General features: G+C 36.3%; 1 protein-coding gene across 1 annotated transcript in view; it reads right to left on the bottom strand.

The window, feature by feature from the left end:
• The window catches only part of CFAP47 (cilia and flagella associated protein 47), a gene marked incomplete at both ends in the record, with an annotated part of 271,498 nt that extends 258,414 nt beyond the window's left edge, over positions 1-13,084 (bottom strand). Inside the window, 7 exon segments of the mRNA XM_079727989.1 lie at positions 2,465-2,489; positions 3,350-3,465; positions 6,867-7,018; positions 10,768-10,899; positions 10,903-10,971; positions 11,037-11,127; positions 13,050-13,084. Of these exon segments, the coding sequence (XP_079584115.1) occupies positions 2,465-2,489; positions 3,350-3,465; positions 6,867-7,018; positions 10,768-10,899; positions 10,903-10,971; positions 11,037-11,127; positions 13,050-13,084 (620 nt within the window).
• Positions 13,085-27,036: the final 13,952 nt, after the last annotated feature.

The raw sequence follows: 27,036 nt of genomic DNA, 5'->3' as shown, positions 1-27,036 counted from the left end.
AGGTGTCAAGGACTTGCCAAATTTCTGACTTGGCCGTATACACGGTGGTGACATTCAATGAAAAACAGAAAAGGAGAAGTTTGGGGGAGACATTGAGGAGTTTAGTTTTAGACGTGTTAACTTTGAAAAACCTGAAGGAAATGCAGAGTCTTGTACAGACTTCAGTGAAGTAACAGGAATGGAAGTGATTGCCTAGGGAGCGCAGGGTGACTGAGGAAACATGAGGGTCTATGACAAATCCTAAGGAACACTCACTTCTAATGTACTGAAAAAAGGGACAGCAGTCCACAAAAGAGAATTAAGGAGGAGGGAGAAGAAGAAGAATTCTAACATCAATAATGAATATTTACTGAACACTTAATATATGTCAGAGAGTGTGCTAAGCATTTTATTAATCATCACCACAATTATAGGAGGAAAGCGCTATGTTTATCTTTAATGTATAAGGGAGGCAATGAATGTTTGGGAAGTGTAAATTCCTTGCCTGGGGTCTCCCAGCCAGTTAATGTTGTAACCAAGATTTGGGACCTGGAACACCTCACTCCAGGTCAAATCAATTAAATAAAGGCTTATTGAATTCCTGGTATATGCCTAACATTGTGTTATGCATGAAAAGTATGTTGAGATTTCATGACATCAGTTTCCATGAAAACAAAACAAAAAAATGCATTGACAATAAGCAGTGGGTGCTTCTCTGGGTAGTTAGGATTCTGAGGACCACTCCTGGGTCTGGTCCAATTTAGCAAATTTTCTGCTTTACAGATGATGCCAGGCTTTTCTAGACAGTGATGTAGAGAGATGATGCTGATGATCAGGGGAAGGAGGACAGCAGACATTAAGAGCAAGAGAAAGGTCATATATTTGGGGCAAAATAACCCCCCAAAACCTAAAGGAGTCCTAAGGTAGCTGTTCAAACCCAGAAATGGTGTGTAAAGATCACACTAGAGACTTTAAAGACTATTCTACATCGTAACACAGTAGTAGAAAAAGTACCCAAAGATTCAAGAGGAGAAGAGGGAAATGTGTGCAATTCAAGGCATGCTAAAATAATGTTTTTTCAATCTTCAATGATAAAAACTGAGAAACAATAAAGACATAAAAGAGAACAAGGAGTTCCCCAGCTCACAAAACACTAATATTAGAAACATCTTAAAGATTAAACCATGTCTTTTCAAGATGAAAAGACAAGCACTACTTTGTAAATTTAGGAAACATTCTTATAAGGGGCAAGACAACAAAATGTATTCAACAACTTTCAGCTAAATCTAGGGATGGTTACTCCATAATAGACTATTAAAATAAAACATCATGAAGTTGTTACGTAAACTCTGGCTTCTATAAAACTGAAGATAATAACCTCAGTGACACTACCAGAGAGAGAAAACAAAGCTATACAAATCATGAATCTGCTGAATGTGGCTTTTTAATGTCCTCTTAAGTGCACATATACGTTTGTAAACACTTGACCTTTGACTCTAAAACTATAAAATATTTGTCACATAAAATCCTTTTTGAAAATTTTATTAAAATCATCTTTGGTTGCTGAATCTGTTTTCTGCCTAAGTGTTTTTCTTCATGAAAATACATTATAATTCTCATGAATATTTATATGTTGTGCTTGTGGGTAATGAGGACTTTATGACACTTTACGGGCACTTGCTACTGTGAATATAAAACATACTATCAGTTTTGGTAAGGGTGGAAAAAATAATATCATTCAACTCCAGAAATGAGGGACAAAGTCAGCACTAAGAAAATGTGTTTCATTGATAACAATTTGTTTCAGTTAGTAAGAGTAATTAACATTTCATAATACTCAATTATAATTTACCAATATAGTATTAACTACAAATACTATGCACACACAAAATATTAATACAATACTAAAAGTCAATGTGGATTACTTTTCCTAAAATGTAGGGACTCAGGTCCACACATATACTTTTATTAAGTAAAATAATATTAAATATTCAATTAAAATTAAAATTATGTATTTTTTACTTACAGAGAGTTTTTATAAGTAATAAAACTGTACAATTTGGTGAGATTTTATAATAAAGAGAGGATATGATCAAAACTTTAAAGGTTTTGGAATGGACAACAGTTAAGAGAGATTTTGGAAAGTAAAAGAATACAAATAAAATTCTCTCAATTACATATCACTGCTCTATAACCAGACAATCTAAAGGACCATACAGCCCATAGTCAATCACCATAAGAGAGTTCATCCTTAACACTGGAGTCAGACCACAAATGAGCCTAATATTCCACAGTCTGACAGGCATCAGAAATTCAGCCATTTAAAAATCAAAGCATGGAAAGTGAAATGAATAACATTCAGTGAGTAACAACTATCAGTTTTATTTGTTCATATCCCAGAAGAAATCAGTAAAGTGACAGACTGCCTTTGTCTTAATAATTCCCACTGTTCATTCAAGCAACCCCAAAGAACGTCCTCACTTACTGTAAAACGGGTTTGGATTTAAGACCTGTTTTATGTATCCAACAAGCAGTCTCAGAGAGAAATGCCCTCCCTGTCTGGAGCTAGTCCTCATCTCAGCTTGGGGAAAATGTTAGTCTTATCATCCCAGATGCTGACCATCCAATCAACTGAATGACAGGATAAGTGATTTTATGTCTACAGTATATCATCAATGAAGAGTGTGCACACACACACATAGTCACAGGCACACCTATGCCTTTATGGAAACTCTTAGGTCACAGTAAGAATGTCTAGAAATAATCCAGTATGGAGAAGAGAGAAGCAGTTTTCCTTTCAACAAAATGTTAGTAAGAGCCTTCTAGGGATCATCATGTGAATTCAAAGTTGAATATGATCGAGAAAAAGAACAAATAGTTACTGAGTGCTTGTGATAAGTCAAGTACCATATTACAACCTTAAGTACATACATAATTAAGCACAGTATATTTTATTAGCCAGTTTATAAATGAGGAATCTGAAGTTCAATGTCCTTACAGATACTTGCCCCAGATCACACAGCTAGTAAGGCACTGTGTCCTGATTCTATCACTGGAAAGCTCTAAGGACTATGTCACTTCCATGACACCACCTTGCCTTCTATCCTCAGGGATATCATCAGTCATCTGAGAGTCAGGTTGTATTAATAAGAATCATAAGGATGTAGATTCATCTTTCCTGATATTACCTATAGTCTTTTACAGTGATCCTACTTAAGGACCTTCAGTTTTGAGCTTTTTCAAATAACATAATTTTTTTGGAGGGGTAGGGTGAATCAGAGAATCCATTAATTGCAGAAGGTATATATTTCAAACAGTACCAATTTTCTTCCAAAAGTGTAAGTTAATTTATATGACAGAAAGTATTTACCTGGTACTCTGCCATGGTTAATGATATTAATCTCTTTACAGTATACTTTACTATTGACAACCAATGTCCCAAAATTAACTTCTGACTCAATTTCCAGTTGACAGGATAGAATCAACCTAGAAGAGGAGAAAAGAGGACCATATGATGAATTTTAACAACTATAACCTCATGGTTAAATCCACAGGGGGACATATATAGATATTTTTATCTTAACTCCTAAAAAGATATTTCAGTTTCCTTATAGGTCTGCTGGTGGCACATCTGTCAGTAAAACAAACTGTAAAATAAAGACATGAAAAAAAGATAATGAGACACATTTTAAATAAAGAAATCAGACTTTATGCATAAGTACATGGTATGCCTTCCCAAGTACTCACCTTGAGAGGTAACCCACACATCTCAATATTTTTGTAGCTCAAAATATATTTGGAATTCTGTTTTGGAATCTCCAACTAAGCCTATAATACATTATTTTGCCCCCCCGATCCCAAAAGGGTGCAAGTTATCTGAACAAAGTGAACTAGTTTGGATGATCCAAATCTGATGAAATAAAAGAAGCTGTGATACTACAAAATGTCACTTGGGGACTAAAACAAGGTCTAAGAACAAAAGGATACAATTGATTTTCCATGTGTGTCTCTAATTTAAAGGACTCACTGTAGCGTATCTGTAGCATATGTTTTCATAAGCATTTAAAAAATCCATTCTAATCCTAAATACACATCTCATAATGATATATATATCTGGATAATAATTTATAGTTTATAAAGCACCATTAAGTATATTATCCTGTTTGATATTAACAAATTTCCTCAAAGGTAGGTAAACATTACGGCTCCTAGGTTACAGATGAAAAGCCAAAGACTTAAAAAGCTTAAATGATTTATCTAAGGAATTATTTGGATATAACGTTGGGGAACTTAACCTTGAATCCATTTTGTTAGACTTCAAGTACATTACCTTAGAAACCTAACAACGATAACAACAGCATCAGTAATAAATATAGTAATAACTAATCTTTATTGAGTCCTAAGGTTATGTGCCAGACACATGAATTAAATAATTTACTCCACTTAGGATACAACCTCCAAAGCATAAATGCATACATACATACAATCATATATACATACAAACACACTAAAATTCATAAATAAAAATACCTGAACAAAACATTCACAAATACTGCCTATACATTGGTGGTCTGGGCCTTCTTTCTGGGATCTGTGTTTATATGTGTTTGTGTATTACTGGATAGGTACAGACATTGCAGAGATCAGCCAGGAATGTCCTACTTATGCTGCATAGTCTAAGAAATACCCATGTTCTTCTCATAGAGATTGTAATTTTGTGACAGGAAAAGACCAATGACCTTGTACATCTCTTTACAATATATTTATATGTGTATACATAATTGCATTAATAGTTTACAGGATCTAAAAGAGGAACCAGTTACACAAACAATATAAGATGTGAAGCTGAACGTTTTTTCAAACTTCTTCTCTAGCTAGATGTGGAAAAGTATCTTAAGAAGAATTTCTTAAGAATCTTCACACACACATACACACACATATACACGTACATACATGCATATACATATATATGGTTTAACCTTAGCATTAAGGGTGTGGTAAAATGGCAATATACAACAGTTTCTCTGGCTTTCCTACTGGTTTATCTTCTCCTTGTATAAAAAACTTTTTCTGGCCCCATATGCACCACAACACGTCAAGACAGTTGACCTCTGAGGACAATAAAGTATCTAGCCACCTATCAGAAGAAGGGCCTCTTGACTCCAAATGCCCTCTGCAAGATGAGTTGCCAGTTGAACCCTGACTAAGGATCAGAGTTGAAGGAAATGCTGGAGAAGGAAATGACCAACACACTAATGCCAAGTACCAGTGGTCTCCAAACTTGGGGATGCTCTGATAGCTAAATAAATACCTTCCAGTGATGCAAAGGAGTAGCTTATTCCTTTCCTAACATGTGTCAGCTGTTTGACTCCTATGCAGAATGGGATGTTGTGAGAAAGCAGAACTTCTCAACAACACTGAGAACCCAAATAATTGCACATCTAAATTTAGTTTATGAAGATGAAAAATGCAAGGGAAATTATAAAAAGACATATCTAATAGCAATATTAATATTAAATATTAATATTCTAATATTAATTCTGCTGGTGCTAGACAGAGACAAAAGAATAACACCTATGGAATCATATTTTGCTGGGGAAAAGAAGGATCAGGCATGTATATATGTGAAAAAAAAACACAAAAATTTTAACAGTAGCTCTAACAGGTAATTTTATAATGAACAGAACTATACTTATTTCAATATAAAATGAATAGCACAATGTCCTGGTCAAATAAATTATTTGTATTAAAGTTAATCTGCAAACCAGTTACTTAGTTCTGTATTATATTCATTATATAAGTCCATATTTTTCAGCCAATCTCAAAAAAACACCATTTTGATTTTTTTGAAGCCAAACATCTGCATGATTTCAAATTCTGTGAAGTAAATATGACAATAATTTAAAATTAAATTAAAATGTGAATATGGGTCCACAATAATTCATTTAGGAATACATCCATCACAAAAACAGAAAGTAGAAGGGTGGTTACCAGAGGCTGGAGGGTAGGAGAATTGGAGAGATACTGTTTAAGGGTACAAACTGGGAACTAGTAGATAAATAAGTCCCAGAGAGCTAACATACAGCATAGTGATCATAGGCAACAAAAATGTATTATAAACTTCAAAGTTGCTAACAGACTAGATCTTAATTGTTCCCACCACAGGAAAGAAATGATGACTATGTAATGTGATACTGGTGTTAGCCAACCCTATGGTAGTAATATATTGCAATATATAAATGTATCACATCAACACGTACACCTTCAACTTACACAATGTTATATGTCAACTGTATTTCAATTAAAAAAATAATAATAACACAGGATGAGAAGGAACAATCATTGAAGAGGTGTAGTAGCAGGGAAATCAAGAGAATAAAGTGGCCCACAAAGGCAGTAATGGTTAATTGTGTCTAATGCTTCCGAGAAATGGAGTAAGATAAAGACAAAGGAGGTACCAACAGACTGGCAATATGCAAGAGTTACTTCACTGGAAAGCTGGGGAAAACAGCCCCTCTGGAGTTTGCTGGAGTGAGAACGGAAAGTAAGATTGTAGAGACAGCAAAAATAGCATTCTTTAATCAATCTTGCTATCAAAAGGTACAGAAAACATGGTGGAAATAAAGTAGGGTGCAAGTTCAAGGGGAAAAAAAGAAAACATGCAATTGTTGGACATTTTTTTATGATTTTAATTTAAAAAATGGAAAACTGGTCTTCCATTTGTTTTGAACACTACAATTTGCTAAAAATTTGTTCTTTAAGTTCAGGTGTAAGGAAACTGTAGATACAGAAAGCTCTATTAGTCATAGAAAATACAAAGTATTACTATGACCCTTAATCTTTGAAGAGCGCTCAAAATATTAGCATGAAATATGAAGAATACATACCCAATTAGAGGGATCTCTATTGTTTTATTTCCTATTGAAATAAGAAGTTGGTCAAAAGTGTCTTCATTCTGATCAGGATGATATTCCACCATAGCTGTTGTCTGAAGGCCAGAAGCAAGTGCTTTATCCAGATTGGTCCAAATCAGTTTGAACTTCAGTGGGAGGAAAAAAAAAATCAAATTATACATCTTAAGTCCTAATAAGAAAATAGTATGAGCAACTGTAGTTAGGAGTATACATTATTTCAAGAGATATATCAAGACATAGGCAATATTCCTGCCCTAAAGGCAAAGACTTAATGACCATATCTATACCTATCAGATTCTAGATGCTTCAGATATGCTTTTAATGGTACACAAACTGAAACTGAAAATGCAGTCAGTCAAGAAATATGTAAATGCTCATGGGCTCCTTTAGAAGTATGAGGTACTAGAATACAGAAAAAAAGGGAAGAGCAATCTAATGAAAATGTTACTCAGTCTAAATACATACACGATATAAACATGAACACATACATACAATCATAAATACATACAGCATTTTATATACTTTCTGCATAAAGGACTTGGACTTCATAACTTGGAGGAAATATAAAAAGGAATAGATCAATGAGGAAAAAGAACTTTTGTTCTTGAAAAACATTTGCTAGACTCCAGGAAAAATCTGAAGGGGGAAAGAGGAGAACTGCTTTGTGCTGAGTATGTCTGGTAGGTGAAGCATTCGATGTCTATTAGCTCACTTAATACACTTCTACAGCCCTGTAAGGCTGATATTAAGGCTCCCAGTGTAGAGATGAGAAACTGGGACCTGTAGGTGCAAGTAATACCTAAGGTCACTGTGTCAGTGAGGACTCAAAACACACATCTGTCTGACTCTAAAACTTAAGCTCTTTCCCTACAACTAGAAAGAATCTCCTGAATATATAATCTCTTTAAAGAAGCAGACTATATACCCCTTGAAAATTAAAATAATGTAAGCCAGGGACTAATCAAGTGTCATATGAGTGATGCAGACGTAAGTATCATGAAAATCCATGAGAGGACATGATTACTGTGGGCTAAGAAGGAATACACTCAACCCAGGCTTAGAGGATGGATGTAAAAGGTGGAGAAGAAGCAAGAAAGGTGCTCCCTATGGAGGCGGGAGTATCTCAGGCACACGCAGAGAAAAGAATAAGCAAAATAATCTCTCAGCAGGCAGCTAATAAGCTAGCCTCGCTGGGCAAACAGCTTCAATGAGTAACAACGGAGGTCAAGTTGAAATTAATTATTCAGGGCTTTTAATGTCAGACTGAGTCTAAGCAGGGCTTTCCAGCAATGAGAGATACAGAGAACTGGAGTGATGTGTTGATACCACTGGTCTGAAAGCATCATACTTCCAGCAAACAATGATTCTGACACCTCATAACTACCACAGCCCAACTCTCAACCCCCATCCATCACCAAACAGTAAGAAAACAAGGGATAGATTATGCCCCACATAAGGTCTTTGGGTGCTGGAAGTCCACATAACAGGTTTGACCACCTTCCTTTAAATAAGAAGGGCAACTAGTACTTCAGCAGCATGTGCCCAAACCACAAGTTTCTCAGCGCTCTGAGTGGTCTGCAAAGGTGTGTAAGGCACCACCCCTTCTCTTAGGAGCTTATGAACTGACCATTGAGGTGAAAGTAACACTTACCAGGAGCCATCTGGATACAAGTCCAAGCTATAACGAATGTCTGTAAATGCAATTAGTATCCAGTAGGGGAGAAATAATTTGGAGATAATATAAGAGAAGACTTGTTTCAGAAAATGAGAACTCACTTTGACCCTAAAAGATGGGTGGGATTTGTAAGGCGGTGATTCTTGCAGGAGGGAGGAATGAAAACATGGGTCAAAAGAAAAAGAGGTCTGAGCCATGGGGGTAAGAGGACAATTACAAGTAAGACTGGCCTGACAGAACCAAAGACCACACGAGTCAGCAAAACACTGAAGATAAGGACTGTGTCTTAATTTTCTAACAGCAACCCACAGTAGGTGGCATTAGCACTGCATATGGCACATAGTGGGTACTCGATACATAGGCAAGGCAGGGTCTTGGAAAACGGGGTGGAAAACAAGCACTGCTGTGTGTTAAGAGAATTATTTCCTAAATAATTACAATAGTGATGACGACAATGCCCTTTACGTAGCACCCTGTTTTTATTTTTTCTTTCTTCCTCCAAGACAGTTAATATACTTTTTGCTAATCTATCCCTTCCCTAATTCCCTTTATGCCTGTGAAGGACCAGGAGTGCATATCATGATCTTGCAACAGATATTGAACTCATGGTCTTGGCCTCTAACTAGTAAACCTGTCTGGCCATTCTCTTGCCAATGTCAAGACCTGTGGTCTAAATAAAAACCACAGTAAAACTATGTTATTTTTCTTCTGACTGCATAAAAACCACCCATACAAGTGTCTCCTGGACATCCATAAAATAGTGTTTGCCCACATCTGGGATTTGCTGCCAGCTTGAGTTTTAAAAGAAAATATTTTCAGATATACATTCAATTGTTCAATAAATATGTAGTGAGTTAATGAAATAATTAACTTTTCCCCGAATTTTACAGTGTTTGGAGTAATCAGGTACTTCTTGATTTAAAGAGTAGTTAATAGTCTCTGTGATGTACACTTTTATTACAAAATAAACACATTACTATTGTTAAAACATGTACATACAAAAATCAATAAAGAATGATTCCATTTATATGAAACTCAAGAACTGACAAAATTAATCTGGTTCATTACAAATTAGTATAGTGGTCACCTCCATGGGGTGATTACTCCACGTACTATAGGGAACCTTCTAGAGTGCTGGAAATATTCTATGATTTGATCCAAGTGGTGGCTATGTGGAGATATATGTATATAAAAATTCATCAAGGTTTACTTTCAAGATTTGTGCACTTTAGTGTAGGTAAACAGTACATCAATTTTCTAAGTGTAAAAAGTAGAACATAAAAGTCCTTTTTCTCATTGCCCTCCTAATCACTACCGTACATTTATCTATATATATACAAACAAATATGTGTGATTTTAATTAAATCATAGATACCTTTCCATTTCTGCATATAGAAGTCCAGCTGCATTCAATATCATTATCATTAGAACTACCCCACAAAAAAATGCAGTTATTCATCACGTACATATCAAAAATTCATTTCACCTGTCCTATATCAACTTTCCCTAAGAACAGATGATCACAGTAAACTAATATCCATCCATTTACACAGATAATCTAAAACAACAGTGAGACAGAGATGAAGTTCTGTCAACTTTTAAATCAGAAGATAGGGATAGCCTCTCAGAACATTAATTTTGCTGATTATTAGTACTAACTCCCTCATTAGTTTCTAAGTCTTATGAAGGCAGGACTCTCTCCATTTTACATCCCTAACACTTACTGCCTATTTTGCAGCAGGTTCTCAACAAAGGTTTGTTAGAATACGAAATAATAAACCTTTCCACTATCCTACAGTATCTGGAGTAACAGGCACTTTATGATCCAAAGGGTAGTTAATAGAGAATCTGTTGCCATAATTCTACAGTATCATGAAGCATAGATTCTGGGCTGTTAAGAGGAGACAGACGTGAAATCCTCTTCCCTTCTTTCCAAACTCCCAATGAAGAAATTGGGAGGTTCCAGATCGACTTTTCTCCACTCTGTCTCCCAGCCCCAAGCAGAAAGGAAAAAACATCAAAACAAAACAAAAAGGCCAGCACACTAAATCGCCACTCCCCAGGAAGCTCAATCCTGCCCGCACGCCCCGCAGGAGCTGGGCGCCTACTCCCCAGGACAAAGCAGGTGCCCAGGTGGGTAGGCATTCTCGGACGGCGGCCCTCCTGAGGTCCTGCTCTGAACACCCCTGGGTGTGTTACCTGTGGCTTGACAGGCTCCTGAAACCGGATCTTCTGGCTGTATCGGCCGAGATTGTGCACGGTAATTGGGAGGCGGTAGACCCTCCCTGCCATCGCCTCCAGGAACTTCACTTCCGACGGGGTCACCCGCAGCTACATATCCTTCTTTGGGGTCTCCAAGTCCCAGGCCATGAGTGAGCTCCTCCCGGACTCTATAGCCGTGCTCTAGGTATCCCGCAAACCTTTGCAGATTTGACTGAGGATTAGTGTGGACGCCGTTGCTAGGCAACCGCCAGACGCTGATTGCTAGCCTCCAGCCGAGCCGGCTTTAGCGCCGCCCAAGCTGAGCGAATGGGCAACCTCAACCGAAGCTGCAGGCGTCTGGCGAAAGAACCCCAGGATCGCAGGTGTCATCAGAGGAACCGGAAAACTTGCTTTGGTCGCCGAAATCCCAGAGGGATCTCACTTTGCCATTGGCTGGCAGGATTTTAAGATGTCACTGGCGGGTTGGGCACTTTCCTAGACCTCTCTTAAGATTAAGCTTAAAGAGCAGTGGAAGTAATGTGCCCATGGGGTCTATCAAAGCAGCAAGATATAACAGTAACGGAGGAATTCAATGGAAGCAGAGTCAGAGCCCCCTAGATGTACGGCTCAGTTTCCTTTAGGCTAGCGTTTCTAAAAATCTAATAGCAATCCTCTGGGTCTTTTGTTAAAATGCGGAGTCTGTTTTCAGTAGATCTGGGGCAGGGCCTAAGAATCTGAAACACAGTCCCAGGTGATTCCAGTGCTGCAGGTCCAGGGACCACACACTGCATAGAGAGGATAGGAACTTTAACTATTCTAGGTGTAGAGGCTATAGGAACTTTTTTTTTTTTTTACTTTTTAAATTTATTTATTTATTTTATTTATTTTTGGCTGTGTTGGGTCTTCGTCTCTGCGCAAGGGCTTTCTCTAGTTGCGGCAAGCGGGGGCCACTCTTCATCGCGGTGCGCGGGCCTCTCACTATCGTGGCCTCTCTTGTTGCGGAGCACAGGCTCCAGGCGCGCAGGCTCAGTAGTTGTGGCTCATGGGCTCAGTTGCTCTGCGGCATGTGGGATCTTCCCAGACCAGGGCTCGAACCCGTGTCCCCTGCATTGGCAGGCAGATTCTCATTCACTGCGCAACCAGGGAAGTCCCTATAGGAACTTTAACTACTCTAGGTGTAAGTTCCTTCATTTGTGAAACAAAGTGCTGCTCAGAAGACTGAGATCAAACATCTTCATAGCTAGATGAGCACCTTTCCAACAGGTCCAGATTCACACTGCCCAATCCCTACTGTCATCATCCTTCATCTGCTGTGATGGTCCTTGGTTTCTAAGCATATTAGATGAGTGGTATTTCCCTGCCTTAAATTTGCCTCTTATCATAACTTTACAACAGTTTCTTCCACTGACCTTTATTATCTGGAGCCAAGCACTGCAGAAATGGCTTCCCCCCCCCTCCTTGTTTTAAAAACTATATAGAATTCCCCACTCACATTAAAATTGGTATATAATTGGGTGTTTTCATTTCCTCCTTGCCACGGCACATGATTTTCACTCTGAGGGCACTAGCTTTTCCATCTGTTGGCCAAACAGTTACTCATCCTTCAAGATCTAAATATCCTTGTAGAAAACTTTCCCACAATTGTTTTACAAGATTCTCACAGTACCAAGATGATCGATAAGTTATTACTTCACTATAAAGTAACTATAAAGAGAAGCTTTAAAATTTCTTGCAATTGTTGTCGTCAATAGTTGAGAACAGTGGAAGTAGCGGTGGTGGACATTATTATTTGCAAATTCTTATGAAATGATTGATTAAAGGCATCTGAATCATTTTTCAAAATTCTATATATTTTGACTTAAGAAGTGGGAGATGTGAGTCACACCTGGATTTTTATGCTAATCGCTACTATGATATTACAGTACAAACCCAGTGCATATCTTTGAGCCCCTATGCAGGACAATTTTACAGCACTGAGAGGACAACAGTGGCCCAAAGAACTTGACTGCCCATTCTGGGCAGTAGGCAATTTTGGGGTTCAAGTCTAGACTTCTGTGTAGATCCTAAAGATACAGTGACGCAAATCAAATGGAGAACAATTTTGTTTCCCTGTCCATTCATACTCTCATCAACTGTGTCACATAGCTCTCTCCAAGTTCCCCAAGCCTAGCGCTGGATCCATTGCCCTTAGTAACTATAATTAAGCCTTCTTGATTTTTTACCTACTTTATCTACCTTAAATGTAAACTTTAGATGAAGTAGTCTAACATTTGCATTACTTGTTTAACTCCAACATGTCTTGTCCAATTTCCATGATCAAACAACGGCCATATAAAGGCATATTTTGGTGAACTGTAAGCTGTTTTTAGCCAAAATTTTCAACTATGCATGATTATGTAGTTACTTTAAGGCTGGACAAATAACATAACAACAAGAGATTTTTACATAACAGTAATTCAAAAGATAAACAGTACCTTATATATATCATTTTCTAATATCATTTTCTTATATATATCATTTTCTAATATAGCTTCATGGAGAATAATGCTCGTTATGTACCGTGGATGAAATGTCTGTGTTCATCTTTGTTCAGATTTCCAAGGCAGCATGGTTGGCAGGACTTCTGTATAAAAATCAAAGTAGGCATTCTGACTGGAATACTTTATATATTATAAACAAGGCTAAATTTTATTCCTCATTATAATAAATGGTGAGCTATACTATAATGGGAACTTGAAGGTTAAGCAGAGACACGCTAAACGTCCACTGCAGACTTGCCATTCTTCTACTCTGAAATAATTTAAGAGAAAAAACGTAACTCCTATCAATTAACTATAAATTTTGCCATGTGAAATAGACATCAGAAGTCCTACTTCATACTTAACTAGTGGAAACTCTAATGGTGGGTAGAGTTTCTGAACACTAAGGAAGGGGTAACAATGAGGAAGCAAGTGAAATGATACCTAGTACAATTTTTGGATGTTTACTTCTAGACATGTTTAAGGGACTGAAAAAGTTGATGGAAAGGGGAAAAAGGGAAAACAGTGGATATTACTTTCATGATTTAAAATCTTCAAAAGTTCAAATTATTTTTTGAAAAGGGTCTGAATGAAGTCCAGGAATATCTATTACAGTGGTTAGAGTACTGACTTAGAAACAGGAGTTACTGAAAGAGGGTAAAAAGAACTTCTTTAAGCAGAAGAGTATTAAAAGTGTGGTAACCATCGTGTTATAAAATAATTTAAAAGTGGAAAGTATAAAATGAAATTCACTAAGATTACATAGGATTAAAAGTTCTTCCAGATAATGGAGAGCCATGCCAATAAGAATAGATTGATGAGACTAATGTCTGGATATAGTAGAATAGCATGAACTGGATGGCAGTAACATAAACCAACAGAAAAATTATCCATTATTTTCACAAGGCATTTAGTGAATGACAGAAAGCCACCAACTGACCCAGGTCAAAGGACACAAGTTTCTCTATCATTAATAACAAGTGTGTCTTACTACACACAGACATCATTGCAGAGATTGCTAATTGTGCCTTGGTATCCATTTTCCTTTTCTTTAGTGGTAGAATTTTTAGATATACATACGGCTGTACACATTAAGACTACATTTTCTACATTTTACAGCCTCCTTTCCTGCTGAATATGGCCATGCAAATAAGTTCTGAGTATGAGTAGAACTGATGTGTGCTGCTTCTAAATTATTCCCTTCAAGTAGTGCCTTAAAATCAGGGGAGATGCTTTCTCTTTCCTCTTATCCTGCTTTTCTGGCTCAGTGTAAGTATGACTGGTTCATCTGATCACTTTAAGGTAAATATAGTAAGAAGATAGAAGAAGCCTGGGCCCTGAAATTGGATAGCAAAGCCACCAACCCAGCTGGGATTTTTATTTGGGAGACAGTTAAAACTAAATCTTGTTTAATCCACTACTGGTTTGAGCCCCTTTAGAATAGCTGAACCTAATCAATACAGACAACAACACAGGGCAGGAACTCAGAAGGACATGTTCCCATGAAGAGGACCAGTTTCAATAACACTATGCTAGTAGACAGAGCTTTGTAACTTTTGCAAAACCTTATTTTAGCCATCTAAAACTCCTACCAACCCTTCTCACCACCAAACTGCTGTGATGACTCTGCCTTTGCCCCTCATGCTTACTGGGCACAAATACCTGGTGTCAAATAATACCTTTGCTTTCTGAGTAATTACAGGTTACTGAGTGAAACAATGAATTAAAAGTCAATTACCCAGTATAATACATCCCAGCAGAACAGGCCTCACTTGACAGTAACAGGATAGTCACTACTGCATTATCTCACCCTCCTTCAGGACCATCTCCCATCCTACCTGAAGTGATGTTGATCAATCTCAAGAAAGATTCAGCAGAGCTGGATAAGGACATCTAAAGGAATCAAGGAGAAGACAAACAATCTAAAATAAAACAATCTAAAATCATGAATTTCCAGTATGAAAATATGAAGGGTTAGGAAAGAACTCGGCTGAATTTATAATATATTTTTGCTTTTAAATACTTTTTAATGCTTTCTGCTTTACGGCTTCAGGATTTTAAAAAAGTATTCTTATTTGCTCTTAGAAAGGCCTTCCTTATACACAAGTTCTTCCATGGTTTCTTCTGGCATTTTATTGTTTTGTTTACAACATTTACATCTTATATCCATATGAAATTTATCCTGGTATAAAAGTTAGATATCAATCCAGAAAACCCCAACATCATTTATTGAATAAATTCCAATAAGAATTTCAAAATACGGGCTTCCCTGGTGGCGCAGTGGTTGAGAATCTGCCTGCTAATGCAGGGGACACGGGTTCGAGCCCTGGTCTGGGAGGATCCCACATGCCGCGGAGCAACCAGGCCCGTGAGCCACAACTACTGAGCCTGCGCGTCTGCAGCCTGTGCTCCGCAACAAGAGAGGCCACGATAGTGAGAGGCCCGTGTACCGCGATGAAGAGTGGCCCCCACTTGCCACAACAAGAGAAAGCCCTCGCACAGAAACAAAGACCCAACAGAGCAAAAATAAATAAATTAATTAATAAACTCCTACCCCCAACATCTTCTTTAAAAAAAAAAGAATTTCAAAATATGGTCCCTCAAAAGTTTTATTTAGTGCTGGGTTAGCTGCAGTTAACAACTAAACATAAATTCTCTCAATAGCACTTTCCCTTGTTTTTATCCTGGGAATTTCTTGTTGAGGTTCAGTACTTCTGTCAAATACATTATCACTTTTGTACACTGATTTATCTATTTTTTTCTCTTCCATTTGTATTCATAATTTCATTTCTCTGTTATCATTTAGTATATCTAGGAAACTGCTTGAAATGTTTTATTAATAATAATTACTATTCTTTTAATTATTTTCCACTCTTTTTTCACAGTTTCAACATACTCTGCATTTCTGCCCATTCTCTTTGTCCTACATTTTCAATTCCATTTTCGTCATTTCTCCCTTTAAGTTTATGTTTTTGCTGAAGTAAAAACTGCCATTTCTTTCTGTTCTTTTATTTGAGTTCAGTATTTGATTGGTGAACCACATAACACCAGGGCTTTAGGCAGGGCTAGTCTCATAGTATAGGCTTTGTATCAAATTTTATTGGGCTATAAGATATTGATGTTTATTGTAGTATAAAATGTAACCACCATCAAATCAGGACCTGATAAATGTGACTAGTTGATGGCTGAAATCAATGTGAAAAAAAGCTCCAAAGGGGTGATTATGAAAGGTATTGTTCATCAAATGATTTAAGATTCTTTCATTCCTCAACTCATTTATACCTCTATATGTACTTTATTTTCCTGTTTGACCCCAGTGAATCCCAAAATCCCTTTGGTGTTACTTATTTGAAATAGAATTTTTAAAAATCTGTTTCTAAAGGGCTTATGAGACTGACAAAATGAATGAGAACATTTAAAAAACCCATTCTGTAACCAAAGGGGAGGAAAAACCTGTAAAACAGGTAATGAAAAAATCTTTTCAATTACTGGTTCTAAAAGAAATATGTATCTATGTATATATGATTTGATTATTCATTTTCAGTATCCTTTCCTTATCTATAAATTTATAAATAGCTGATTTTTCATAATAAAGAGCAAGTCTCTAAAAGGGCACTTTTGAGGGACTTGCTTGGTGGTCCAGTGGCTAAGACTCCGTGCTCCCAGTGCAGGGGGCCCGGGTTCGATCCCTGATCAGGGAACTAGATCCCACATGCCGCAACTAAGGGTTCACATGCCACAACTAAAGGATCCCACATGCCACAACAAAGATCCCGCAGGCCGCAACTAAGACCCAGCCCAGCCAAATAAATAAATATTAAAAATACGTATAAATAAGAGGACACTTTTGAGACTAAAGTCTGCCAGGAATTCCAGCAATTACAACTTTGGGGCAGGCATGGGGAGGTGAGGGTGAGAAAAGGAAGTTCTGTTCCTGTTAAATAGCTGGAGAAAATATAACTTGTAGTGTATCCAATTCCATCATATAAGTCAATGTTGTATAAACTACCTTTTTCAACCCTGTAAGCATATAGCAGAAACTCTCTCCTCTGTCCTCCCACCCCCATGAAGGAGCTTTTGAAAGTTTTCTTATTTTGTCTCTCCTTCCTCATCTCCCCAACCCTCTCTCTCCCTCTTCTCCTCCTTATTATCCTTTCTTTTTTAGCTTAACCTTCAATAATCTCTCTTGTAACCAGATTTACATGCAGTTTTCACAAATGACAGACATTTCTTTTATATTAATAAAATAAAAAAAGAAATTATGATACCAAGACTTTCTTGATGTAATGTGAAGGGATCCTATGATACATGTTAAGTAAAATAATTTTAAAATTTCTGATAAGAGAAAAGCTGCTGGAAAAAGATAAAAAGAGAAAGAGAAATGTTTCTGGGTTCAGAAGCTTTAAAATTTAGTTCTCACTCAATCTCCAGTGTTCCACAGAATCATATGTGTGTGTGTATGTGTTGCATGTACATATGTACACAAACAAAGAGAAAGAGAATGGGGGGAGGAGAGGGAGTCGAATTACTCACTGACAAGAATGTTTTTATTCAGGGTATCACATCTCAAAGTGACTTACAGATAGTACTTTCTACGTGTGCCACAATATGAAAATAGATTGGAAAGCCTCTTTGCAGGGAATTTCTGAACCAGTGAAATAATAAAATGGTAACCAACCAGCTATGTCCCTAGCTCATTCACTACCTTCATCCCATTCTACACACATCCCAAGATCACCACTATGCATAATAGATGGCAATAGCATCTCATCAACAACTTGTCATTCATTAGTTCAAAAATATATATTCAATGTTACTGAACACTTTCTATGTACCTGATACTCTGCTAAACAGTTGTGAAAAAAATGTTCAGAAGCAGGCTAGGGACATTCTCACCCAAACAAAACTTTACAGTCTAGTGTGGGAGAAAGATTCTTATTACATATTATCATAAAATAAATACATTTGATATGTCTAATGAAGAAGAGGTATGTGCTGCTATAAGACCATAAATTAAGGAGATTTAACTAGTCAAAGAAATCACAAAGGCTGCACTAAAGAGGTGATTAATGTTTTCCTGAAAGCTAAAGAATGAATAAATAAGTTCATAAGGGATATAGGCCTATAATTTTCTTTCTTATGGTGTCTTTCTCTAGTTTTTGGTATCAGATTAATGCTGACCTCATAGAATGAGTTGAGAAGAATTCCCTCCTCTTCAATTTGTGGAAAGAGTTCTTGCATAATTGGTATTATTGATATTGGTTTTATTTCTTCTTTAAATGTTTGAGAATTCACCAGAGAAGTGATGTTAACCTGGGGTTTTCATTGTGGGAAGCTTTTTAACTACAAATTCCATTAATTTACTAGATATAGGGTTATTCGGGTTATAATTTTCTTGTGTGAGCTTTGGAAGTTTCTGTCTTTCAGGAATTTATAGAATCATATAAGTTATTGAGTTTATTAGCATAAAGTTGTTTATAATAACTCCTTATCATTTTAATATCTATAGAGTTTATAGTGATGCCACCTTTCTCATTCTTGACATTGGAAATTTGTGTCTTTTCTATTTTTCTGATCAGCCTGGATACAAATTTATCATTTTTGTTAAGCATCTCAAATAACCAGCTTTTAGTTTTACTGGTTTTCTCTATTTTTTTTCTGTTTTAAATTTCACTGATTTCTGTTCTGATATTATTTCCTTTCTTCTGCTTACTTTATGATTCATTAGCTTTTATTTTTTTGGTTTCTTAAAGTGGAAGCTGAAGACATTGATTTGAGACATTGTTTTTTTCTTTTCTAATATAGGAATTTAATAAGTTTCCCACTAAATATGGCTTTAGCTGCATCACACAAGTATAATATATTCTTTTTTCATTTTCATAAAGGTCAAAATACTTTCTAATTTCTTTTGATTTCTTCTTTGATACATGGATTATGTATATTACTTAGTTTTCAAATATTTGGAGATTTTCAAGACTTTTTGATTTTGATTTCTAACTTAATTTTATGGCGGTCAGAGGACATACTTTGTATGAATGGAATCCTTTAAATTGAATAAAACTTGTTTTATGACCCATAATATGGCCTATCTTGGTAAATATTTCATGTGCACATAAAGAAAAATGAGCAATCTGCTGTTGGGTATATTGTTCTATAAATGTCAATTAGCACAAGTTGGCTGATAGCACTCCTCAGGGCTTCTATATCCTTACCAATTTTCTGCCTACATGGTCTATCAATTATTGGCCAAGAGGTATTAAAATGTTCACCTATAATTGTTGATTTGGAGAAAGATGGGGAGTAAAGTGAATATTGTCATTACTCCCAAAAATACATTTCCCTCTACCCCACTGTGCCATGGTATAAAAATCACATGGTTTGGAAGGGATTGAACCTATCCAAGGCTCTAAGAGCAGACAGTGATTGGTGAAAGCCAATCAGGATTATTCTGCTTCCTTGCCAAAGTGACTGATTCAGATATCCCAAGGAAAGTCAATTAATCTGTGATATTCTCCTAGTTGACAGGATTGGTTCAGCACTCTATTTGGGTCATTAAGTTTCAACTAGTGGTTTGCTGAGGGCCTCTTGGAATACAATGTCTATGCTATTTGAAAGAATTACCAGAAGGGATCATTGCTCTTCCCTTTTGGATGTTGTGGTGGGTGGATGTGATGACTGGAACTGCTCTAGACATTTTGTCACCAAGAAGAAAGGCATTCTAAAGATGCAATTGACATCATGAAGCTGGGGCTGAAATAAGTTACACATATTTATTGTAATCTTTGATCTACTGAATCAAATTAAAAAAAAATAGGTCTAGGGCTTACCTGGTGGCACAGTGGTTGAGAGTCCGCCTGCCGATGCAGGGGACACGGGTTCGTGCCCCAGTCCGGGAAGATCCCACATGCCGCGGCACGGCTGGGCCTGTGAGCCATGGCCGTTGAGCCTGCGCGTCTGGAGCCTGTGCTCTGCAATGGGAGAGGCCACAGCGGTGAGAGGCCCACGTACCGCAAAAAAAAAAAAAAAAAAAAAAAAAAAGGTCTATATTATAGCTGGTCAGTGATGCCCTTTGTTTAATTTTGCTTGCATTGAATTTTCTGATACTTGGAATTGAATGTGTCCTGGTTTAGAAGGGTAGTGGTAGCACCATTCAGGTTTAACATACTATAAGTTTAAAACCTGGATAAAATACTTTGAAAAATGTTAATATTGGAGAAAAAATATTTAACAAAAATTTTGGTAAAATAAGACAGGCCAACAAAATATGATCTATTGATTTGTCTAAATCTAGGGGTTTACAAGATTTAGATCTCCTGACCCTGACCCGTATTCAGGCATAAGATTGAATATTTATTTACAGAGGAGTATAAAACACAGACTTCCCAACTGAGGGGTACCAGGCATTGTTGAGGGCAGAGTACTGTACTAAAAAGAGTGTTAAAAGCTCTCAGTCCTGTTACCTCATTTGGATATCATGGCAGCAAGCTTATAAAAGCTGGAAGGAATCTGAGTACTCCAAGGGGAAATACTGCCATTGGGCATTGCCTTTGAGTACAACATTTCCCTAAGAAAACACTCTTACTAGACTGCCATTCTGGAAAGCTCACAATTTACAAAATTCATCTATGTGTACAGAAATTTCAGCATTTTAGTGCCTCACTCTTAAATATGAGCAAGTAGTCAAGGCTCTCCTATAATCATTTAAAAGTGCTAACATTACAGAGACCAAAGACAAAAGGCATCAACAACTTAAAGAGAGACCATACTGGATGATAAAATCTTAAGAACAGAGAAAAGATTATTTATATCTTCAGAAAGATAATAGAGAATATTATAGCCATGACTTAAGAACAGGATGCTGTAAATAGAATTAATGGAAGTTGAAAATATGAACATAGATATGAGAAATTCGATAGAAAATCTGGAAGACAAAATTGAAAAAAAAATCTCTTAGAAGAGATGTCAATAAACTTTGTATTAAATGACCAGATATTACATATTTTAGGCCTGCAAGGCATATTGTATCTGTTGCAGCTCAACTCTGCAGTTATAACAGAATGGATGTGGCTGGGTTCCCATAAAACTTTACTTAGAAAAATGGGTGGCAAACCTATGGACCGCAGTTTGCTAATCTTTAACCTAGAAGATACTTTCAAAAGCCTAAGGGATGGAAAAAAAGGGCAGAAAAACACAATAAGATTAGAAGACATCCATATGTCCAATGGCCACATAGTAGGTGTTCCAAGAAGGGAGAAACAAAACAAAAAAGGCCATAATCAAAGGCATATTCAAGACAATCTTATGGAATTTAGGGATATGATTTTCCTGATTGAAAGGTCTCATTATTTCTCAACACCATGGATCGAAACACATCTATGACTAGGTAAAAATGTGGAAATTTCAAAGAAAAGAAGTAAAAGAGAAAATCCCAAGAGTTTCCAAAGGGGGTGGTGGGGGGGAAAGTACACATGCAAAGAACAAGAAATCAAAATGGCTTTGGTCTTCTTCAGCAGAATACTGAATACTAGAAAATGCTGCAATAACGGCTTCAAGATTTGAGATAATTATATATGAAATTAAACTACTGATTAAATGTGTGGGTAAACTGATAGTATTTTCTGTCAATCAAAGCCTTAACTTTACCTCACAGGCCCTTTTCCCAGGAAACCAACTAAGAGATTATGTTCTACTCAAACGAGGCCAAGGAAAACAAAAATAGTATTCAGGAAATAAGGCGTCCAACTTAAGAGAGTGGTGATAGAAAACCTCAGGGAGATAACAGATATGCAACAAACCTAGCAAGCATCCAGTGAAGATTGAAGGTCAGAGGGCAACAGAACAGATGTCTCCAAGAAGAGTGAATGAATAGAATGCTTGATGAGTTTTAATGTGTTGAGAAATTATTTAAACAACTAGGGGAGGTTTGGGAGGAATACATTAGTGAAAAACACATAGAAGCAAAATAAAAACATAAAAATAACATTAATTACTTGGAAAAATGAAAAGCTTAGTATGAAAATTAAAATATTACTTAAGTGATTATTATTTATTGAGATATAATAATATAAAAGAAGAATATTGATCCAAACAAAATTACAATATAACTATATCAGGAAAATGGCGTATGTATGTGCTAGTGAGCTGGTTGATGAGATTACTAAATCATCACCTTCTAAAATAAAAAATAATAACAACACAAAATGCTGGTGAGAATAGAGCAACTGAATCATTCATAAATTTCTGGTGGGAATATAAAATAGTACAACCACTCTGGAGAACAGTTTGGCATTTTCTTATTAAACTAAACATGTAACTACCATATGACCAACAAATTGCATTCATAGGCATTCATCCTGAGAAATGCAAACTTAGGCTCACACAATAACTGAATGTTCATACTAGCATTATTCATAATAGTTAGAAACAGTTCAGATGCCTTCAACAGGCAAATAAACTCTGATATATCCATACTGTGGAATACCACTCAACAGTGAAAAGAAACAAACTACTGATACACACAACAACTTGGGAAAAATCTTCAGAGGATTATGGTAAGTGAAATAAATCCATTCCAAAAGGTTACATAGTATATGTAACTTTTATATAACATGTTTAAAGTGATAACAGAAATAGAGGGCATATCAGTGGTTAGGTATGGGATAAGGCAGAAGAGAGCTGGGTGTGGTTGTAAAAGGGCAAGAGGAGGGATCCTTGTGGTGTTGGAACTGTTCAATATCTTGACTGTAGCGGTAGATACGTGAACCTACACAGGTGATAGAATTATATAGAATTGAATACACACACACACACATACACACACAAATGAATATGGGTAAAACTGGCAATCTGAATAATATCAATGCCTTATATCAATGTCAACATGCTGGTTATGTTATTATAGTTTTGCAAAATGTTACCACTGAGGAAAACTAGGAAAATATTACACAGACATCTCTGTATTATTTCTTACAATTGCATGTGACTCTACAAATCTCTTAACACAAAATTTAAATTTTAAAGAAAATTTAAACAAAATAGAATTTTAAATAAATGCAAATAAGTAAAAGTTTTATGGAATTCCCTACCCCACTCCAAAATGTTACCACTGGAATATCTGGATAAAGTGTACATGAGATCTAAAAACAAAATAAAGAAACTCAATGCGTTTGTTTACAATACTTTGTATGGCGAGTGTCACACTTTTACTCAAAATTCTAAATCATTCCATTTTTGTTATGCATTTAGAGGGAGATTTACTTCATGTATAAGAGTGTAATTCAGCCAGACAGTGAGAAGAACATATAAAATCCTGCAGAGACAGCACACCCTGTGAGAATTTGCTCACTAAATTTGTGCCAGTGAGGCAAATTGATTATCTGGTTTCTAGTCGTTTCAGATGTCCTTCACTATATTTATAGCTAGCTATAAGTTGTCTGTTGTTTTCTTGTGGAAATGTAAATAGCCAGTGGGTGCTCTCTTGGTTGACCTGTGTAGCAGAAAAATGACACATCAGCAATAAAGGACTTGATTTATTTCTCGTTGTAACCTTTCGTTTCCTACGCTGCATCAGGTTTGGGTACAATCAAAAGGACTGGTGGACAACTGCAGTTGTATTTGGTATTGTGGCTCGACTGGCTTGTTTACTCTAAGTTACTCAAGCCCCTCCTTTCCTTGTGGGCCACTCGCATGTCTCCTGGGTCAGTGTATAGAGTTGTGCATCCTTACATGGTAGCCACTGGCCATGTGTGATGATTTATTTTATTTTATTTTTTTTTGCGGTACGCGGGCTTCTCACTGTTGTGGCCTCTCCCGTTGCGGCGCACAGGCTCCGGACGCGCAGGCTCAGCGGCCATGGCTCACGGGCGCAGCCGCTCCGCGGCATGTGGGATCCTCCCAGACTGGGGCACAAACCCGTGTCCCCTGCATCGGCAGGCGGACTCTCAACCACTTGCGCCACCAGGGAAGCCCCATGTGTGATGATTTAGCTGAGATTAATTACAATTACATGAAATAAAAAATGTAGTTCCTCCATCGCCATAGCCATATTTTAAGAACTATATAACTAGTAATAAGTGCTCTGATATTTTATGTTTCTATAACTCTGTTATGAGAACGAACTATTTCCAAAAAATTCTATGACAAGAGAAGGAACTGACCAGTTCATGTTAAATAAAAACAAAAATGAAAACTCAACTGTTTTGTCCGGTAGGCAATACGTTTGACTGGAGCTGAAAGTATTCCCTTTATATTATTTAGCTCTTCATTTTATTAAAAAAATTTTCAAGATGTTAGCATGGAATTTATGAGTATAGCACAACACTAGTTATATGTATCTCTGAACCCATCAAAGCTTATTATGATCTTGAAGGCTTAGGTGTGTCAGCTGTATTATTATTCTTCCTTTTCCCACTCTTGAAATATGTGTCATTCTTTCTCATTTTCCTCCTCCTACTTTTAGACTCTGACCAAGGAACCATGAAGAAAGGCTTACAGAGTTGATTTTTTTAACTTAATTTTAACATAACCTAAATGTATTAGGTTTAAATAAAACTAGCACATGCATAAGAGAATTAAGTCAGTCACTAGAATAGTGGGTCTGGTAAATGGTATTAACTTTCCAAAGCTGAGATTTTGGGATAGAATTCCTCTCTAGTCCTCACACAGAGAAAGAGAAAGAATATTCACCTTCATCTTTCCCCCAGGGTCAAGGCAGACTAATAGGCTTTTGTTACTCTGACTGCCTAATTCCTCAATTATTAACTCTTCTCTAAGGAGCTTGGAGTGAGGGAGGGAATTTCCGGTCAGAATTTGGGGATTGAGACCAACTCATATTTTAAAGAGCTATTAGAGATGAATCCTTAAATTTTGTAGAAGCATACTCGATATTGGTTTTTTCATATGTATCACTGGGTTATGTTTGCTCTTTGATGTTTGTAAGATTTTCTTGTAAATTAGATGCCATTGATTTTTAGTATTTTGTATTTTAAAATATTTTTAATATATTTTTGAATTACTAATCCATTACTTCAACTATAGAGTAACAGAATTAATAATGACTTAAACTCTAGTATAATACTTACTAATTTTCTTTGTTTTAAATACATGTCTTACTAAAAAATAGTAATGCAACATTAAAAAAAAGTAGAAAAGAAAAATTTTTATCTACCCATAATCCTACCCTCAAATATAATCATTTGAATTTCTTCATTTTACCTCAATCTTTGTCTGCTGATCACTTGAAATAGTAGGTAATAGCCTATATATTAATATTTATTTATATGTATGTTTATTTACCTAATATTAATTTAAAAATATTTTCTCTATAATTATCACTTTTAATAATTTCAGTTGATGCATAAGGTTCATCAATTTGCTATGCTGGTACAACATAAATATTCTATATCTTACAATTTTTAGAAATTCCTTTAATTTTTATTTTTCTTTATATAATTATGTTAGTCAGCTTCCAAGATGGCTCCCAATGATCCTCACCTCCCAACATTTATGCCTTTATGTAGTCCCCTCCAGTATTGACTAGGGCAAACCTGTGACCCAGGGGATACTTTGGATACAACACTGTGACTTCCAAGCTAGGTCATAAAAGGCGTTGCAGCTTCTTCCTTGTGCTCTTGGATTGCTCACTGTGGGAGAAGCTGGCAGGTATATACTGAGGACACATAAGCAGCCCTGTGGAAAATCCCATGAGGAAAGGAACTAAGGTCTTTTTCCAGCAGCTGGCACCCTCTTCCCAGCCATGTGAGTGAGTCACCTTGGAATCTGGTCTTTCAGTCCAGGTCAAGCCTTCACATGACTGAAGCTCTGCAATCTGAGTACTGACTGAGACAACATAGGAGACCCAAATGCAGAAGTGACCATCTAGGCCACTCCCGAATTTCTGATCCATAGTAACTATGATAGATAGTAATTGATTATTTGGGGATAATTTGTTATGCAGCAATATCTAACTAATACAAATATTTTCTTTACAGATAATCTGAAATGCAGCTTTTGTTAATGGACAAAAATGGTTTCTATATAATGTATTACTGTCATTTATAAAATAAATTTGTTACTTCATATAAATGAAAAGTTATGTCAAAAAATATAAGGGAGAAATTGCACAAATATCACAGGCATTATATCACTATCAGCATTCTGAATTGTAATCACTATCAGCATTCGTATTTTTTCTAAACATACTTTAATATATACATTTTTAAAAAAATGTGTATACATACATATCTAAATAATCATTTTGATGGCTCTATATTATTCAGTTTTATAGATATACCCTAATATATTTTACCAATTCACTCTTTGGACATTTAGACTGTATCCATCTATTTAGTGTTATACTAGAACCACAATCAGTAGCTTTTTATTGACGTTTGTTTTCATAATTCTCTGTTTTTCTTATGACTAATTTCTTAGAACTTAGAGGAAACTCATACACATACACATTTATAATAGAAATATTGAAATCTATGCTTATGGAAGCTGTGGGGTGGGGATCTAGCAATATTTGTTCCTTAAATTTTCTCTGATATTCCAGCACTATTTATAGAATAACATTCAGTGTCTACAGTGATTTAAAATGACTCCTTTATGATACACTAAATTCTCTTATGTACTTAGGTCTGTTTATAGAATCTGAATTAATTATATCTTTTGATCTATCAGTCCATTGAAATCCTGGCATTTCAATTTTTCGTTTTGAATTACAGCAATTTTAGACTCTTCTTCGCTA

The sequence above is a fragment of the Hyperoodon ampullatus genome (assembly GCF_949752795.1).
Source record: "Hyperoodon ampullatus genome assembly, chromosome: X".
NCBI classification, from domain to species: Eukaryota; Metazoa; Chordata; class Mammalia; order Artiodactyla; family Ziphiidae; genus Hyperoodon; species Hyperoodon ampullatus.
This window is presented reverse-complemented; position numbering and strand designations above follow the sequence as displayed.